Here is a 19,885-nt window from a genome sequence, read left to right as displayed (position 1 = left end):
CAGGAATGCTGAATTTTCTGCAAGACAAAGAAGTTAATAGGAGGTTTCCAAGCAAGTTTGGCCCTGTTCTGAAGCTCACTCTCCATGCTAAGACTGTTTGTTTTTGTTCTGCAGTCTGCCATTTGCCAGCTGTGTGGATCTCAAGGAAGAGAAGGGGAATGGTTCTAGGCCATGGAAGGAGTCAAAGGAATTCTTGCCCAATGATTCTGTGGGGGAAAGGGACGAATGTGTGTAATGGAGTGACTGGTTTAAATGTAGGGGGCTGCAAATCACCAAGGGTTTAGACTTTACTTTGAGTCATTCCATTCTCTATGGAGGACTATGACCTGTGGCTGAGAAAAGGGGTCTTCTCACTCTCCTTCTCTCCTCAGACCAGCTCAGTCTTGCACTCTGAAGTGCATCAACTAGTAAATGATTTCAGCTGGGCTGAAAGAAGTAACTTAATAACTTGTATTACCAAAGCAAATCACGCTTCCCGTTATCTGCAATGACCTCATACATTCCAGCCAAAACATTTTGGAGATTCAGAGCTTGGTGGAAGAGAGGGCTCAGCCAGCAGTGACTTAGGGAAAAGTATTTGTATTTCAGCTGTAGTCCAGCATCTTCCCAAATTCTGCTTGACTGGTATAACAATAATAATAGTAATAATAATAATAAGAAGAAGAAGAAGAGGAAGAGGAAGAAGAACTACCATTTATCACATTTTTACTGTGGACCAGGCTCTGGTCATATTCATTATGGTCATTGCATTCATTATCTGACTTATCTCCACAAAAACACAAGGAAAATGTTAGTATCTTCATTTTATACAGGAGGAAACTGTAACTCAGAGAGGTGAAATGGCCTAAAATTCATAGCTAATAAGAATAAGGGCCAGGATTTCAATAAAAATCGGTCAGATGTCAAGGCCTATGCCTGAATGACAGTCAACACATTATACTTGAGCCCTGACTCCAGCTTCTTTCCCAAAGGCCCTTCATCTCCTCTGTTACTTATTAAAAATCCCTAACTGTGTAAGGCATGCCTAAAATCATCCAATTAGGCATTCTTAAATTATGTGTAGCCTTTTAAATTGTTAGATAAAGTAATTGTTGAATCATTTGCTATGAGTTCAAATCTCTGCCTTATACATGGTTCCTAACGGGTCCAGCTTCTTCCTGAATGTCTTCAGTGAGGGTAAATATAATTTTTATGTGATCCTGCCAAAAGACACATATGGCGTGATGAACAAGAAGACGGGAACTAATATTTCAGTACATACTAAGTGTCATGCTCTTTATCTTAATTGTTTTGTTTAATCCTCATAATAATTCTGTAAGGAAAGTGTTCTACACATGAGGAAGCTCTTGAGGTTTAGAGAGGTTAAGTTACTCACCCAAGGTCATAAAGTTAGTAAACGACTGTGCCAGAATTGAAAACCAGGTTTGATATGATTATGAGGCTGCTAGTACATATCTTTAGCTCATTTTGTATGAGGAGAGAAAGACCTTGAAGTAGGGAAGCTCTCAAGACTTGACTAATCTGACCTGACCAAGATGGCAAACTCAAAGTCCTAGAAGAGTCAAGTGGGTAACTTAAATGAATAAAGCATATTGCTGGTGCCTGCCCAAAAAGGAAAGTGCATGCCCCACCTAGAGGAGCAGCTGTTTTTCACCTCCAGTTGGTCACTGCCATGGGAGAATGAAGACTCTGTATTACCACATCTTCATTCCTAAAGTTGGAAATCTGAATTGTAAAGTGAAATATTAGGAAATAATTCAATAAATACACACACATACATCATAGTGGCCAAACAAAACTCATATGGACCACGATGTTGTGGGTTGAAACTATTCTGAGTAAAAAAAAAAAATAAATATATATATATGTATATATATGTGTACAATATATATAAGCAAATATATATATGTATATATATGTACATATATATATATATATTTTTTTTTTTTTTTTACTCAACTGACAACTGTCCTTATTGATATTTCCCTTTGGGGTACTACAGAAAAACATTGAATTTCTTTCTTCCATTACAATCCTTCAGGTATATGAGACAATAGTTATGGCCACTGCTCCCTGACCCCCCAATCATATTTAACCCAGCATCTCAGTAGCTCCACGCTTTACAAAAAAACATGTCCCATGAATACTGGAGTTAAACACCACATTGCAAATATGGGATGACTATAATTTAACAGAGCTAGACAATCATCTCCTTTATGCTGAATCCTGTACAATAGTCCCTTGGTATCATGGAGGCTTGGTTCCTGCCCTCCCTACCTCCCACAAATACCAAAATCCAAAGATGATCAAGTCCCTATATAAAACTTATATAAAATGGCATCATATTTACACTTAATCTATTTCACATCTTCCCTTACAGATATCAAAGAAATGATTATTTCCCTAAAGGACAAGATGTTTAAAAGGATTTATCAGACATGAACACAAATCATTATAATTTAAGGGATTAAGTTTCATATCAATGGAGAAGAAAGAAAGAGATAAATAAAAAATATTAAGTTGCAACTCTTGACTTTCACCTAATATCCATCATCTCATCTGATTCTCTCCACCCCAAAATCTTATAAACTAGAGATTTCTAGTTCTGGTTTACAGATGAGGAAACTGAAACCAATATTATTTCAACTATATAATGTCACAGAGATCACTTCTCCTTTGGGTTGAGGGGATGAGAAAACTCATTTTGTAGGAGGCTGTATTTGAGCTAAGCTTAGAGGAATGGATAGCACTGAACTTGGGATAGTTTTCAAGGCCAAAGGGAGAATAAAAAAATAACATGTTCAAAGAACAAAGGAGTGAGGATTGTTTACAGTGACAGTGACTAGATCCATTTGGCTGTATTTTAAGACTGCCATAAGGAAATTATAAGAATTCAGGCTAGAAAAATAAGCCAGAGCATAAATAGACCTGAACACCAGACATAAAGAATCTGGGCTTTAACATATTAATCAAGTGGGGAGGAGCTGTAAATTTAATCATGCATTATATAACTATTCAGCAAAGCTTCCTCTGTGCTAAGCACTGAGAACAGGAAGAAATATCAGACAGAATTTCTACCCTCAAAGAGCTTATAGACTGATGTTCAAAGTGGAATAATGACTAGATTAGCAATAAACTTTGGGAAGATCCAGTGTATGAACATAATAGGCATTAGATAGTATCAGAGAGAGCTGCAGAGAGGGGACATGAGATCACTGCATTAATCCAGGTAATAGATGATATGGATCTGAACATGGGCAGAGGGCATGACTAAGAAGGCTTTGAGAAAGGACACATTCTTTTCCCACTCTAATTCCCTAAGTCTTCACCTTGGCATTTCCCAGACACTATGAGGTCATTTCTGATGGTGAACTTTGAACCTAGAAGGGTAAAGTCCACACTATTGAATTCCACATATGTCCTGGAATGGTTTGAGTCAATCCAGCACCTCAACAAAGTCCATAAAATGTCCAAAGCAAACAATACACCAGCTGAAAATATGAGCATGTTTAAGATTTTTGGTGTATTATTAGATGGTTGGTGAATGAAATACCTCTGTCTAATATGGCCTTTTTTATTTAAAAGGTTGATCAAACAAATTTCTCAGATGAACAATTAGAAACTCCCACCAACTACACACTTGATAACCTTGTTTTTTAAACAAAGATGAAAGGGAAGAAAGGTTGGCAGTGTAAACATACCCAAAACATGTTTTGGAATCCTTTCTACAACCAAACACCAAACATCAAGTGTTTCCATCTTAACTTCTACTCTTGGTTTATACAATCTCCTTATCCAATCAGAGGTTGGACAATGAATGCTTCAGAGAGGTAGCCCAACACAAGTTTGGAAAAATGCTTTCTCTAATGTACTGCCAATTTTCAAAACAAATGCTTAAGAAATTATCACTTATGTGAGTGGCAATATTGCACCTTCTTTAATAGAAAATGGGGAGAGAGATAGACTTACACAATAGCCTGCTTCCTTTCCACAGTAACACAAAGATTGTCTGACAACTACATTTATTACTTCCTATAGGATCCTGCACAACCCATCTGGGCCTACAGGGATGGAGGTTGCATCTAGTCAGTACCGGGATGTTCCTCTTCTTATTTGGTGTAAATTGCATATACTGGCAGTTTTTCCTGATATTTTGCTCCTTTTACCTAATCTCTGGAAAGAAGTGGACTCTGCTCATTCTCCCCATTCTTGTCCAATCTTGTTGATGAAGATACATAATTTTCTAAAAGGTGGGTGGCAAGGTAATACAGAAGAAGGAATGGAGGGAGACAAGTCAGTGTGAGAAAGTAGCCAGAGTAATAGAATGCAGTTGCAAGTTCAAGCTCTGGTTTTTTATCATTATTATTATATTATTAAATCATAGCTGTGTACATTAATGCAATTATGGGGTAGAATGTGCTGGTTTTATATACAATTTGAAATACTTTCATCAAACTGGTTACATAGCCTTCACCACATTTTCTTAGTTATTGTGTTAAGACATTTATATTCTACACTTAGTAGATTTAATTTGTACCCTTGTACAATGCACCGTAGGTGTGGCCCCACCAATTACCCTCCCTCCAAGCTCTGGTTCTTCTAATTTACTCACCATGTGACCTTGGGTCAGTATCTTTTCTTCTACAAACCCTTAAAAAACTGGTGTATATTGAGGATAAGATTTGCTCAATGTTTGAAGTTCAGGCACAATGTTTTGGCATTTTGAAAACTTTCTGTAATATGAGCAGCACTCTTTCCCCTAAATGTAGTAGAAAAGAACATAACTTATGGAGTTGGGTTGCCTGGATTCTAATATAGACTCTTCCACTTACTTGTTTTATAACTTTGGGCATGTTACTTAATTGCTACATAATAAGACTATCTACTCCATGGAGTTATTTGGAGGATTAAATTAATTAATACATTTAAAGCACATAAAACAGTTCCTGACTCTAAAAGTTGACAGTTTTCTTTTTCTTACCTTGGTAGCTCTCCTATTTAAGCAGTCATTGAATTGCTCAGGTTTGTAGCAGGCTTTGAGATTTTCAACCTCTTTGAGATCTCTAAACCCTTTTCTATAATTCCTAAAGTCTTATTGTCAAATCTCTATCATAAATGATGAACTTCTTCTCACCACCTTTTTCCATCCTTCTACCCCACTCTACATTGAGCTATTTGGTGAAGATTAGTGGACTACAGTAAGGGAAGTGAATAATAAAGTAATTTTGGGCTCCAGTTTTTATGACAGTAAAGGGGAATGGTTGGGAAATATGAGAAGCTGCTAATATTGCACAGTGTTAAGAACCTTGTGGCTAGGAGCCAGACATCCTGGAGGTGCACATAAGTTCTGCTACTTCCTAACTGGGTGACTATTTGGCAAGTTACTTAACTTCTCTGGGCCTACTTCCTAAGTTTTATTTGATAATTAAATGAATTAATTCATGCAAAGAGTCACAGTTTAGCCCACAGTAAACACTCAGTAAGTGCTAACACGTAATTATTGCTATTATTATAATGCTTGTTCTGAGTGTGGAATCACTTTTCCAATATAGAATTTTCCAAGGATCTAACATAGTGCTAACCCTCAGAACGGACTCTGACTAGGCTTAGACACCAGCTTGCTGTATAATGTTGGCCAAATAACTTTTCATCTCTGTACCCCAGGCACCCCACCCATAAAATTAGCTAGCTGAACAAGATAATCTTTTAGGTTCCATGAACTGTAATATCGTAGTAAAATCCTATTTCTGACCATTTCTGTTAAGGTTTCCCATAGCTTCCACCTTTGATCAAAGCTCAGTAGCTTTTAAAAGTCCACTTACTATGTTCCTTTGGGATAAATTATTTTTGTCTCTGATTCAATGAAATCATAATAATATTTAGGTTTGATTGAGGGAAGCAGCCAGTGTGTGTGATTTTCCAGTTTTTGATTCACTATTTAGTTTAATTATCTGGTTTAAGGTTTGAGCTAGAAGAAAAGCCCCATTCTCCCCCTAGATGAGGCCTCATAAGTACACTGAGAGAAAAATCACTGAGTTGAAATCCAAGAGAACTGCGTCTGTGCCCTAGTTCTACTGTCAGCTCATTGTTTCACCTTGGACAAGTTCTGACCCTTCTGTAGACCTTTATAAAATAAAAATAGAGAGAGAGCAAGCATATAGGCAGTTTAGGTGATCTTTGAGGTTTTTCTTAATCTCCTTGGAAAGCAGAAAATCATGAAGGCACTGCATTAAAATGAACTGAGAGCCATCATAATGTTTACCAGATAACTCAAACTTTATATGTCCTATCCTGCTCCATGCACCTGTTCTACATACAACATCACCATTTCAGTAAATAGTAATCCCATTTTTTTCCAGTTGCTGAGACCAAAACTTTGGCAATCATGCTTGTCTCCTCTCTGTTTTTTCACACGAATGTCCAATTTGTCAGCAAATGCTGTTGGTCTACCTTCAAAACATACCCAGAATCTAGCCACTTATCTCCTCTACTATCTTAGATTGAGCCATATCATTTCTCAAATGGATCCCTGCAGTAACTTCACCTCCATGCTTCCCCCTTGCTCCTGCAGTTTCTTCTCCACACAGACAGTAAGTAAACTAACAAAAGTATAAGAGTAACAGATGTTATGAAGAGGAGGGATCCTATTGAAATGTAAGTCAGATTGTGTTATTCTGCTCAATATCTTCCAATCTTCTCCATCTCAAAGTAAGACCCAAAGTCCTATGATACCCCTCATTAACTTAGATCTCATTTCCTATTACTACTTACATAAAACAGATATATGGTAGGTGGCACCTGTGATTCAAGGAGTAGGGCACTGGCCCCATATACTGGAGGCGGTGGGTTCAAACCCAGCCCCGGCCAAAAACTGCAAAAAAAAAAAAAAAGAACAGACATATGGTTCACATTGTGTCCATCATCACACCAAGTGTGCTCCTGCTTCAGGCCTTTTGTGACTGTGGTTTCCTGTGTCTGTAATATTACACTCCAGACATCCATATGGCTCACTTCTTCATTTCCTTTAGTCACTGGTCAAATGTCACCTTCTCACTAAGGCCTTCCCTGACCAACAAATATAAAATATTCCCTTTTACAATCAACTTCTGTCCCTCACATTCTGCTATTGTCTATGACACTTTTTACCCTCTGATACATTCTATATGTCTTCTTTCACTAGATGTCAGCTCCCAAGAGTGATTTTTGTCTGTCTTGTTAATTGCTACATCATTAGTGGCTAGTATAGTGTCGTAGATGTTCAATAAGTGTTTGTTCAATAAATAAAGTCTGTACAATAGAATGGCAAGTTTATTGACACCCAGAACCATAAAATCCAATCCATTAGTCTTATGAGTAAATAAGAGACATAGAAGCCTTAACAGTTTTCCGAATTTCTGTTATTGATACCAGTGTGGTTCTTTTGCCTCTCTATGAGGTAAAAAGAGCTGTGGGATAAAAGCAGAAACACATTATCAGGAGAAAAAAGACTAGAACTAAAATTCTAGTTCTATCACTATGACATTGTTGACTGCAGGCATGTTACCTAACCTCTCTGAGCATAATGGTTATAATGGGTAAAATACTATAATAATGTGAGCAGCATTGTAATACTCTAAACCATCACTGCTTGTACAGGGTGGAAATGAGAATGAAAGGTAATAATTGAATATGAAATCACTTGATAAATTGTACAATGCTATTTAAATATACCCAATGTCACTGTTGACTGTTCTACATGTAAAAAAAGTGTCATTAAGTCAAAATATTTGGCACTAACGGTGTTTGGCACTTCGAGAAAGAACAGAAATACTAAATACTATAGTAGCTTATTTACCATCTTGGTGCTAGGCAGTTATGGTTCAAATTATCCTGTGACAGGGCCTTGGCTGTGTATTAAAACCACAGAAGGAGGTTCATACCACTCTTAAAGAAAATCTGCCACAGGACTCTCAAAGATGCCTAGTGACCAAGATAGTGGGACTACACTTTCATAAGCAAGGAACCTACTCAACCTGCAGAAAACAGAGGCCGTGATGAACAGGTAGGCCATTTCAGAAAGCTACATAATCTAATTCATCAAAGCCCTTGTAAGAATGTCATGTGGCCCCTTTCTCCTGAGTTTTTGATTTATGCTTATCAATTCTTCCATCAATCCATACTCTGAAACCCACCTACATAGAACCTAAAAGCAAGCTACTATAATTAATGGGAACTTTGGAAACGGAAGGATATTTCTTGATCTGACTACAACTCTTGGCATTTTTGCTGGCTCTTACACCAAACTAACACCCATTAATCACCCTCAATTTTAATTCATTAGTCATATTACTGCAGACTTGTCAACTCAAAGACATCAAAAACATGTCCCCACCAAGTGCAATGCCAGAGCTAAAGAAACTAAGGAAAAAACTTGTAACTAACTTGAGTAGGATGGCACTATTGAATAATGAGAAGTAGATTTCAACTCCTTGCTCTAGTTCACTCTTTATTATCTTTCCAGAGGTACTACCTCCTATTTTTTTAAATATACATCAGTTATGCTTCCATAAAAGATCAGAGGCAGACACAGGTAATATTGATGACCACTTCATCCTATACTTATCCATTTCCTTTTGGAATGCTTACATTTAAAAAATTCATACCACACAATCCAACATGTTATCATAGTGGCATCATGGTATTGTGGTGTGGTGCTGCCTTTGCCTTTATGGGTTTTGTTTGTTTGTTTGTTTGTTTGTTTGTTTTTAAGACACAGTCTCACTCTGTTACCCAGGCTAGAGTGCCATGGCATCAGCCTAGCTCATAGCAATCTCAAAACTCCTGGGCTCAAGCGATCCTTCTGCCTCAGCCTCCCGAGTTATATGTTTTGGGTTTTTTTAAGTGGCTATATGGCTATAAGCTCCTTGAAAGAAGAATATTCTCTCTGAATTATGCCTCATTTTCCCTGATCTCCTCCTAGGACATGCAGGGCACATAGCAGGTGCTTCATGAAGAGTGTTCAATTGATAGATTATTTCTGAAAAAATTCCTTTATTAGGGTAATCTTTGAAGCCAGCTATTAGATTACAATAAGACCTTTTTGCCAGGTGGCCTGAAGTTCACCTATCATTTTCAAGACACTGTAACTACAGCTGATTAGCTATGACCCTTATCCTAGAGGTCTAATAAACCCAAAGTTCAGTCTCTGTGTAGGTGAATTTTATCTTTGCTTCCTCGCTATGGATTACATCCCTAAAAAGAAATTTAAATTACATCCGAGTAAATGGACCATTTCCCCATCTAGAAATACACACCAGAAAGAGTATTGTTGGCATTTACTTTATCCAAAGGACAACATACAAAAGCACAAAATTATGACTTCTGCTGCCTTCACAAACCTAAATATGAGGCAAAGATAGCTATTGATTTCTGTGGACTACTTTATGTTTGCTACCACTTCATGTTAGTTTTCTATTGAAGTGATTATTATTCCTTACCCCCTTGCTAATGGCTCCCGAATCCAAATTCTAAAAAAAAAAAACAAAAAAGTTAACTGTGTAAATCTTATTAGGCCTCTTTTCTGCTATTTTCTAATGAGATGAAAATTTAGAAAATTCTCCTGTTCATCTAGGAAGGAGATGGCATCACTAGTTCTAATTCACAGCTAAGTGAAACTGAGAACAATGTGCCTATGCAGCCTTTATACAGGATGAAATGAAGTATGCTTTAACTTTCATGGAAACAACAGAAACCCTCTGGCCCTTAAATTCCAGAAATAGTCCAAACTCAGGTATTTTCAGCAAAGTTGCTGGATACAAGATCAATATACAAAAATCAACTATATTTCCATAGACTAGCAATGAACAATCTAAAATGAAAATCAAGAAAATTCTATTTATAATAGTATCAAAAAATAAAATACTTAGGAATAAATCTAACAAAAGAAGTTCCAGGCTTATGTTCTGAAAACTGCAAAACATTTTTGAAAAAAGTAAAGAAGATCAAATAAATATAAAGACATCCTATATTCATAAATCAGAAAGCTTAACATTATTAAGATGGCAATAGCCCCAAATATAGATTCAACGCAGTCCCTATTAGAATCCAAGTTGGCTTGTTTTAGAAATTGGCAAGCAGATCCCAATTCATATGAAAACTTAAGGGAATCACAATAGCCAAACAACCTTGAAAAAGAAGAATTCACACTTCTTCATTTAAAAGCTTATTGAAAACCTACAGTAAATCGAGACAGTGTGGTGCTGGCATAAGGACAGTCATATGAATCAATGGAAATTGGCTGAGACCCTCGAAATAAACCCTCACATTTATGGTAAACTGATTTTACACAAACAGTACAGAGACAGTGAAATGGGTAAAGATTCAACAAATGATGCTGTGGTGACTGAACATCTACAGGAAAAAGAATGAAGGTGAGCCCTTACTTCATATCATTTGTAAACATTATGTCAATTTGATCAAAGACCTAAATGTAAACAGCTTTAAAACTATTAAACTCTTAGAAGGAAACATAGGTGTACAGCTTTGTGACCTTGTATTAGGCAAAGCCTTCTTAGATAGGACATAAAATCATAAGCTAACAAAGATAAATTGGCTTTTATCAAACTTAAAAACTTTTGTGCTTCATTGGATACCATCGAGAAAGTGGAAAAAAGTGAAAAACGACCCACTGAATGTGGCAAATAACCCAACCTAAAAATGAGCAAAAAATCTGAATGGATGTTTCTCAAAAAATAAGAAAATAAGATAAACAAACAGCCTATAAGCATATGAAAAGAGGCTGAACATTATTAGTCATTCAGGAAATCAAAATCAAAATCACAATGAGATAACACATCACACCCAGTAGGATAGGTATAATCAAAAAGACAGATAATAGTAAATGTTGGCAAGGATGTAATAATCCCATCACTAGTGGGATTATAAAATGATGCAGCCATTTTTGAAAACAGTTTGGGAGTTCCTCAAGAGTTTAAACACATAAGTACCATATAACCCATAAATTTCACTACTAGGTACATACTCAAAATAACTGAAAATATGTCCACAAAAAAACAGTATACGAATGTCCACAGTAGTGTTAGTCATAATAGCCAAAAGGTGGAAACAACTCAACACTAATTTCCATAAACTGATTAATGGATAGATAAAATGTAGTATATCCATATAATTGAACATTATTCAGCTAATGTCTAAAATAATGAAGTATTGATAATGTGTCTCAACACGGATGAGCCTTGAAAAGATTACTCTATGTGAAACGTGCTAGTCACAAAAGACTACATAGTGCATGATTCTATTTATTAAAAAAAAAGTCAGAATGAGCAAATCTATAGAAATAGAAAGTAGATTAGTGGTTCCTCAGGATTGAGGGAGTGTTGGGAGGTGACTTGCTAAGTGTTGCAGAGTTTCATTTGGTGGTGATCAAAATGTTCAAGAATTGATTGTGGTAAGGGGTGCACAACTCCAAATACACTAAAACCCGCTGGACTTTAAATGGTTGACTTACATGGATTGTGAATTATGTCTCAATAAAACCATTATTAAAAAATAAAACTTAGATACTAAGTACTCTAATTTGACAACATTCTCAACTGACCAGAATGTTAATTGTTAATGCTATAAATTTATTTCAATGTACCACCCTTAACACTAGTGGAAGGGAGGGGTGGCACCGCTCATGAGTATGCAAGCAATAATTTGTGGACTATCATCTCTATGTAGCAGCCACAGAGAGTAGCCCTTACTAAGCAACAATCTAAAGCATTATCTGTCTGATAAGAAGCTTCAAAAAGAAAAAGCTAAGAAGTACTGCTGTAGGGAGGTTTCCCCACAGGGTAAACAAAATAGAAAATGCAACTATTTCTACTCCCTGAACTAGCAAAGGGGTGATCACTAAGCACCCCCTTGGTCTACTCAAACTTATGTAAGTGCAGTAATTAAGCTGAAAAATACTGGGTCTTATTTTCTGTGGAAAGAGTTCTATATAAATATGAGATTTTATAATTCTCTTCCATATGTCTGAAGACAACCAATGCTGGTAACTATACAGAACTTCACAAGCAATTTATACAAAAGTTGGCTGTGTTTAAGATAAGGATAACTTACTCTGAATTTAACATCCCAGAACTTGATAAAATGCTATCTGGGGGAAGTGTAAGGTAGAATACTTTCTTAAACATCTTTGTTTTCAAGTGATTAATTTTCATGTAGTGTAAGCAGATTAGCTGAGCTGGACACTCCCAGTGAGTACCCTCCCAAGCAGATTAGGTACTGCTTGTGATAACGCTGTTGATGTCTGACCTAGACAGAGCTATCTGGGAAAGGAGAGGGTTCAGTTATTTTCAGGCTCTGAGAGAAGGTTCAACATCACCAGAAGGAAAGAGACAGAGATAAAGAGAGAAGACAAGACAGAAGCTGGCAAAATATTTCTTTAAATTGCCAAGACCTCAAGCTATCTAGTTTAGCTCCCTCAGCAACTGTTGAATAAGTCTGTAACCCTAATTTAAAAACATTATCTATTGATTTTGCAATCTCCTCATGTCATCTAGTCTTAAGAGAGAGGTGCTGGGGTTGATCTGAACAGTTATTCTCCAGGCAGTTTTTATTAAAAAAAGAAATTCTTTAGGAACATGCCATGGTTGTAATGAGAAAAATATCCTAAGAAGTAGAAAGAGTCTATATTTCAACATCAAAAGCATGAAAGGAGTGGAATAAAAGAAAATCAGGGATAGGCAGCACGCAAGGAAGCTGCAGACAAAGAGAAAATGGTGGAGGTAGGGGGTGGGGAGAGATTTCCTTTTCACTCTCCAACTTCAAAACATTTGATTTTGTTGTTTGCTTTTTATTTTTCATAATTATGATTTCAGATTTGGCTATAAAATAAGCCCTTCATTTTGCTGCACCCAGCCCACCTTCTGCTCCCTGCTTGTACAGGGTTCCAAATGAAACTGGTGGTCTTGATACTACCATTAAAAAATAATATAATTATCCATGTTCTTAACTGCAGGTCACAAATCCCACCAAGAGCAGCTATATTACATGTATGAGTCAGGAGACCAAAGAATCATTCGTTTTAAATGCTATATATGAACAGATGAAATAATTATTATGGAGATGAAAAACACTTAACAAAGAAACTAAATGTGCCAGAAAATCCAATAAATTATTTCAAAGTTTACAGCTCAAAAAATGGAAAGTCGATGAGGTAAAATTAACACTAACAAGAAAGCACTCCAAAGTGACCCTGCAATTAGAAGGTTGCAAACGTCTTCGAAAATCTCTCTCACCAATGTTAACCTTTGGCTGAGCTGAGCTAAACAAGAGCGCTACATCCTGTATATACTTCCAAATGAGGTGCATTTTAGTGTGGCTATTTGTCCTCAAGTTATGACTATTGGGACCCAGAGAGACCTCACCAGCTATTTGCTGATCATGGAGAAAGGATGCTTTTTCTCCTTATACAGAACCTTAAAGCCTATGTCGAGAAAGCATCAGTCTATCTCAGACCTCAAGCAAAATTCTGCTTTACATGACAAACTACTCCTTGTAAAATAGTCATAAAAGTTTCTTGACAACTGAGGAAGAGATAGAAAGAGAAATTAATAAAATACCATATTTTGAAAGAAAAACTAAGAACGGCAGGACTGGCCAATTTCAAAGCACTACTACAATATTACCTATTATGGAGTCCAAAACAAACTATCAAGGATAGTTTAAAATTAAAATGTTGTTTTTATATCTGGATAATTTATCTAAACTACAATTGTAATTCCTGCACGGCTCCCTTAGGATACAGCTCCCCAAAACAAACGTTTACCATATTATTGTGCTGCTTCATGAAAAATAAGGGGCTTTAATTCTGTCAAGTGGGACAGCAGTCAATTAATAAAGTTGTCTTGCTTGATCTTGGGGAGAGAGAGCTCAATAAAATATCATCATGGTTGAAGACAAGTCCCATCACTTTTTATTATTCCTTCTGTTTAAACCAAACACTAAATTAAGTTAAAAAAAATAAGACCACGTTTTGCCTCTGTCCCATGGAGGACAGAAACATTGTAAATGTATAAGAACACAGAGCTAGTGCTGCAGATACTAAAGTTAAAAAAAAATCTATCCACACAACTAATGTGCATAAACATATACACAGTTGGAAAAGGGAGGGACTAAACAGGTTATTGGAAGCCTCTAGAATTTTGAGATTTTTTAATTCAAAGTTTTAAAAATATCTTGCCTGTCACCAAACTGTGCCCACCAGGGAAAGAAAGAGAAAACAAGAAAAAATGTCAACTTTTAGATTGAAATGGGTTGCAGTCTGAAGATTGATTCATTTGTAATAAACTGACTCAAGGATTTTCCATATCCTGGAAATGGAAAGTCTTTGTCAGTCCAAGAGATAGGAACACCAGTTTTCTCTTTCACTAGACTCCTCACAACCTGTGAAGCAATTATAAACCAGGGAAGATTAAATAATATTGGCCTTTCTCTGGGTCCTGCTAAATTCTCACTAGTTGATGTCATTAATTTAAGCAGAGTGTCAAAGAGGCATCAAAGTAATATAGTCTTCCTAATACAGAAGGTTTTTTTTTTTGTTTTTTTTTTTTCCATTAAGACCTGGAATAAAATCACTAAGCTGGCTGTCTACCTGACAGGAAGAAGTTTTTGCTCTTTATGGCCACTCCCTGAGAATTTTAGTTTTGTCTCTGAAGACATATCCTTTAACAAGTATGTGGAACCCTTTGTTTCCTCTGTGTTAAGTAAGTTGGGGGAGAGACATGCCTAAGATGGAAGGTTCCAGAGACTGGGACTGAGTTCAGCATCGTGGTAGAAGCACCTAAGACATTCCTCCTTCCCCCCACAAAAGTTTATAATAGAAGAGCTTCGCTCTTTAGTGACAGGCCTACAAAAAAAAAAATTAGTCCTACCAAGTAAGTCTGTTCTCAGAAAATTAAGATTTTTTATCCCGTGGTATAAGCTGATTACAAAAATAAATACTAAATTAAGTGAAAAAGACTTAACAATATCAGTTGAACCTTTTGAAAATCCCATAAATCAAATATTAAAGACCTAATAGAATGTAAAACCTTGTAAGAAACTTTCAACAGCCCAGAAAAAGATATTTTTTTTTCTTTCCTTATTTATGGATATGATGCTATCAACCTTCCAAGAACGAAAGTATCAGTGAGAGAAAGCAAATCATTGGGTTTAAGTCAATAAAGATGTTAAGACAAACAAAGAAATTTTGGGAAAGTCACAGACAAAAGAAAATAGCTATAGAAACACAGAATAAGATGCAAATTCACTGAGATATTAGCCACCAACTGACCTGAGGAATTAATTCCCCAGACCAAATCATTTTCCTTCACTAGATAAACCAATATCTTAATTTGCTGGCCAAATAAATAAATAAATAAATAAAAATAAAAAATCTTCAGCATGGTTTCCAGGAAGTTCAACAACCGCATTGAGGAAGAATTTTTAATAAGATGAAATTGTTTGCCAGTTTTTGCCTCATAATTCCAAACTTTGGGGTAAGATTGTAGCTCATAGATCCCTAGCAATTCTTAACCAATCTGTTAGAGCCAACAGCATGTTTTAAAACGCAAGTATATCTTTCAAATGAAGAAATGTAATGAAGAACCCCATTCCTTTCTCCCAAGGTATATTTCAGAGCATACTGGAGTAGTAGAAAATGCTTTATAATTTTTTTTCCAACTCTCTTGTAATTCAGACACAAGTATAATTAAATTGTTGGCTAAAAGACCATTCTTCTCTTTACAGATCTTATGTAAACATGAAATGGAGGCTGTGTATCTGTTATAATCCACAGAAAAAATAAACACTTTACAAGAGAATCTGGACCCAAGCAACTACTTCTAAGGTAGCCAACGCTGAGAAACATGTGAGGGCAAATCTTGCCCAGTCTTTCCCAAGAAAATTGCTCCTCTGCTTACTCTAAAGCCTAGTTAGGTTCTCTCCACTAACCTCTGGAATAAGTCCCCAGCTGCTTCCAGGGAAGAAAATTCACCCTTTCACAGGGGCCCCCAGCACCCAGAGACCAGTTTCTTTCTGCAAGGGGGGAATTTCACTCTATTTCTTTGGAGGAAGCGGGCTGAGAAATTCGTGTACCACTCTTTCTACCTTTAATCTGCTGAGACCTAACAAGGACTGGAAGGCAAATCCTAACAGACTGGAAGAGGAGAAGTTGAGCAAATTTCTGATTCAGGTTCTCAGACTTTGGGGAAGGGAGGAAAAGGGATTAAGGGTTTTATTTCCCAAGATGGCCCATACAACAGGATTTAAGTTTGCAACCTGTGAGACCTGGAGTCCCAGGAGGTAGCAAGGATTTGGAGCAGTTAGGGAAATTCCTGAGGGATCTGGAGGCACACAGATCAGCACCCAGGGCGTACAGCAGAGATTCGAGGTGCTCACCTTGAATCTTTGGTAGGCAGGAGTTCCTGGGAGAACTTTAGATTTAAAGTAGCCCCTCCTATTGAATCTTACTGAGCTATCCCAAAGATATCTGAGTTCCCGGGAGGAGAGCCTAGATACCCCAGAACGCAGAGCGACTCTGTGCCTTTGGCCAAAAAAAGCGACATTTGTGAGAGGAGAAACTTACCGCATGTCCCCATAAGGTCCAGAATAGCTCTCCATCCAGGGACCCATCTCACTTTTGACACAGCTGGGGCTGGGATAGGGCACTCCTCTCATCACGCTGCCGGGGTACCATACATCGGGTGCGGGGAAGTCGCCTTCTTGGCCAGCCAGCCCCTGAGACGGCCTAGTGTAGCCATAGGGAGCTATGGACCCTGTCTCGCCTGCACTGCCCCCGCTGCCGCCGCCCCCACCACATGGCCCATACAACTGGCCTTCCTCCGCTGTGAACAGAGTGTGCCAAGAAGAAGCTGCTGAAGCCGAGGGCGATCCGGAGCCCTGTCCCGCTGGGACCCCGCTGTGCAGGCTCGCCAGGTCCCCAAAACGGCACTGCGCGGCCGCCCAGGAGCTGCCATAGTCCAGTGGGTTCTCCAGCTTGATGCGAGCGTGGGGATGGGGGGGAAGTGGAGGGGGCGGTGGCCCGGCCAGGGTCAGTGGAAAGTTGTAGTAGTCTCGATTCTGGTAAGCTGCGGCCTCGTCTAGTGCTCCAGACTTGTAGAGAGACAGAGTGGAAGGCAGCTCAAGTGCTCCGGAGCTCCCCGCTTCGCTGCTGCCAGAGCAGCCCAGGCTCTCTACTTCTATTCCTTTGGTGTAACTTCCCTTGAAAGGGGTATATTCAGCAGTCTCTTCTGTGCCCTTGTCTGCAGTGTCGTCCAGCAAAGAACCTTTGCATTCGGCCAGTGGAGCACAGGGAGTGGGACGCACAGCGGGTGGACCTCCCAAGAGCGGGGCATACATGCAATCTCCCCGAAGCTGTTCCCCAGGACTCAGATGCTCCAATGCCTCCACGCCCAAGCCCATGGACACCGACACGGCCTTACACAACTCCTTGGCGCTGTCAGATATGGTCGAAGTACCCACTAGGTAACTGTCTTTGGAGGAGATGGAAGCCCCAGCGGCCTCCCTCGCTCTTCCGCTGCTCCTGCCTTCGGATACCGCCTCCTGCTGCTGTTGCTGAAGGAGTTGCATGGTGCTGGCCTCGCTCAGGATGTCTTTAAGGTCCGCAGAGCAGCTGCTTAAGCCTGGGAAAGTGGGGCCCAGCAAAGACGTGGATGGGGCAGCTGAGTCATCGTCCTCCGGAGGTGCTGGCGGTTGCTGTGGCAGCCCCTTGCTAGCCGCCGTGGCAGCTCCAGGCTCTGGGACACAGCCGCTGTCAGGGTGGCAATCAGGAGCTGACTGCTGTTGTGAAGGCTGCCGTTCCCCGTCCAGGGCCAGATAGCCTGTGCGATTTCTGCTCTGGGCTTGGGGAGAGCCATCCTCGCCGTGCTGCTGCTCCTGCTGCTGCTCCTGCTGCCGGGGGCTGGTCTCCTGGGGAGGCGGCGGCTGCGGCGGCGGCTGCTGCTGCTGCTGCTGCTGCTGCTGCTGCTGCTGCTGCTGCTGCAAACCGGCGCCAGGAGGTGCCGCGCTCACCGCCTCAGGGTGCCTGGGGCCCGGGTTCTGGATCACTTCGCGCACACTCTGGAACAGGTTCTGGAAAGCTCCTCGATAGGTCTTGGACGGTGGCCGGGGGTAGACCCTCCCCAGCCCCAACTGTACCTCCATCCTTGAACCTGGCTGAATCTTCTACCTAATTCCCTACTCCACCGCTCCCTTTTCTTGCTCAGAAGAGTTCAACAGGCAGTGATGATGCCGTAGTCTGTGCAGCTAGCTGAGCGAAGCTCCAGGGAAGGAAACTTGCAGAAGCAACCACGCCAAAAACACTCTGACAGACTCAGAGTCTCCTGCAGAGGAAGACACACGGTGGATAAGATCTGTCCTGCTAGGCTCACAGTCGGTCCCTTTAAGGGTAGATTCAAACGATGCTCAAATCTTGAAAGAAAAAACAAAGCAAAATCTTCTGCCTCCCCTAGTCACCCCCACTGAAGCAGGTGCAAATAATAACTGAGTTATTTTCTTATTGATTTGGTGTTTTTTGTTGTTTTGTTTTAGTTTGGTTTTGGTTTGTTTTGTTTTTACTAAAGCCCCAACTGCCTTTTCATCTTTTGATCTCTGTTTCCCGCACTCGAGGTAGCTGGGGTGGGGTTGGGGGACAGGAGGAGGTGAAGAGGGAGTAGGGGGATCAGGGGACTGTTCCCGTGAGCAGCCTAATCAGCCAGGTTGGGCTGCCGTTTGGAAGTCTTTCCCCAGTTGCCCCGCTCCCAGCAGCCTTCTTTGCAAAGTGCAGCTAGCTCGCCCGGTCGCAGCTAAAGGGAGTTACCTCTCTGCAAACTCCGGCTGGCAGCGCTGGACAGACGGGGGAGGGGGGGCGGTTGTGGAGGGTGCTGGCAGAGAGTAGCAGGCAGAGGCAGCTGCGAGAGAGGAGATCAGGAGGTAGTGGGGGGGGGGGAGGACAAAGGCAGCCGTCAGTCCTACCGGGCACTTTCCTCGCTTCCTCCGAGTCTCTAGCAGCTTTTAAAAACTTCACCAAAGAGAGAAGGGCAGCTCCAGGGCGGCGGCTTCGAAGCTGCAGTGCTGCAAAAGGCGTCGGTTGTAGCCGGAGCCAGGCTGGGGCTGACGTGGTGAGTCCCTTAGCCTCCTGTAAGGCACTGGAGCAGCTAGCTTGGTCGTTTTCACTCTGTCGCTACCTCAGCCTCCAGGCTTGCTCGGACCCTCCTGCTCTCACAGCAAGCTGGCTCCCTGGGATCTCTAAGGGGGCGCTGGAACGTGCAGAGCAAATGCAACAGTTTGCGAGTCTGGTCCCGCCCCCGCTGGGCGGGCCTTTGTGCCTTCCCACCTCCTGTCTCTCTCCCCTCCCTTTTCCTTTTCTCCCCTCCCCTGGCCACGAGCTAATGCCTGGTGGCTTTGGAGAAACAAGTGCTGGTGCAACGTGGGTGAGGGCAAGAGAGATTTGCTCTAGCCCTGGGGGACCCCTGCTCCCTGAATATCTGTCCTATGCTTTCCTAAACTAGCGTTTAGGCACCAGGGCTGAAGCTTTAACCTAGAGCTTATTTTGGGGACAGGGCTACTGGATCTCCCCTGGAGGACTGCACTCACCAAATTTGGTTCCGAAACCCAATCTGAAAAACAGATGGTGTGTGTTGGTGGGGGGGGGGGTGGCAGGGGAGAAAGGGAGTGATAGAACTTGTTCATAAAGGCTGCTAGGGGTTCTTTTCAGGACTGATGGGGACGCGCAGACCCGATAGTCTCCTACAAACTGCAGAGCAAGTCATGGCCAAGCCAGCAATTTGCTGAAACCTTAGATTACGCCATAGGGTTAGATTTGGCCTCCTGGCACAGTGCCATTTGCTCTGGGAAC

At 40.3% G+C, this 19,885-nt stretch overlaps 1 protein-coding gene across 2 annotated transcripts in view; it reads right to left on the bottom strand.

The window, feature by feature from the left end:
* AR (androgen receptor) overlaps positions 1 to 19,309 on the bottom strand; it is a 229,692-nt gene extending 210,383 nt beyond the window's left edge. Inside the window, exons 1-2 of one of the 2 annotated variants that reach the window (XM_053579728.1) lie at positions 19,003 to 19,309; positions 16,616 to 18,371 (exon numbers count right to left, since the gene is read on the bottom strand). In XM_053579728.1, coding sequence (XP_053435703.1) covers positions 16,616 to 18,192 — 1,577 coding nt within the window. In that variant the 5' untranslated portion in view covers positions 18,193 to 18,371; positions 19,003 to 19,309. Of the gene's footprint in view, positions 1 to 7,221; positions 7,446 to 16,615 lie in introns of those variants that run through there. The other variant, XM_053579729.1, reaches the window with a different exon arrangement.
* Between the last annotated feature and the right edge of the window lie 576 nt (positions 19,310 to 19,885).

The sequence above is a fragment of the Nycticebus coucang genome, chromosome X, assembly GCF_027406575.1.
Source record: "Nycticebus coucang isolate mNycCou1 chromosome X, mNycCou1.pri, whole genome shotgun sequence".
NCBI lineage: Eukaryota > Metazoa > Chordata > Mammalia > Primates > Lorisidae > Nycticebus > Nycticebus coucang.
Note: the sequence above shows the minus strand (reverse complement) of the source record. Positions and strands in the feature narration are given on the sequence as shown.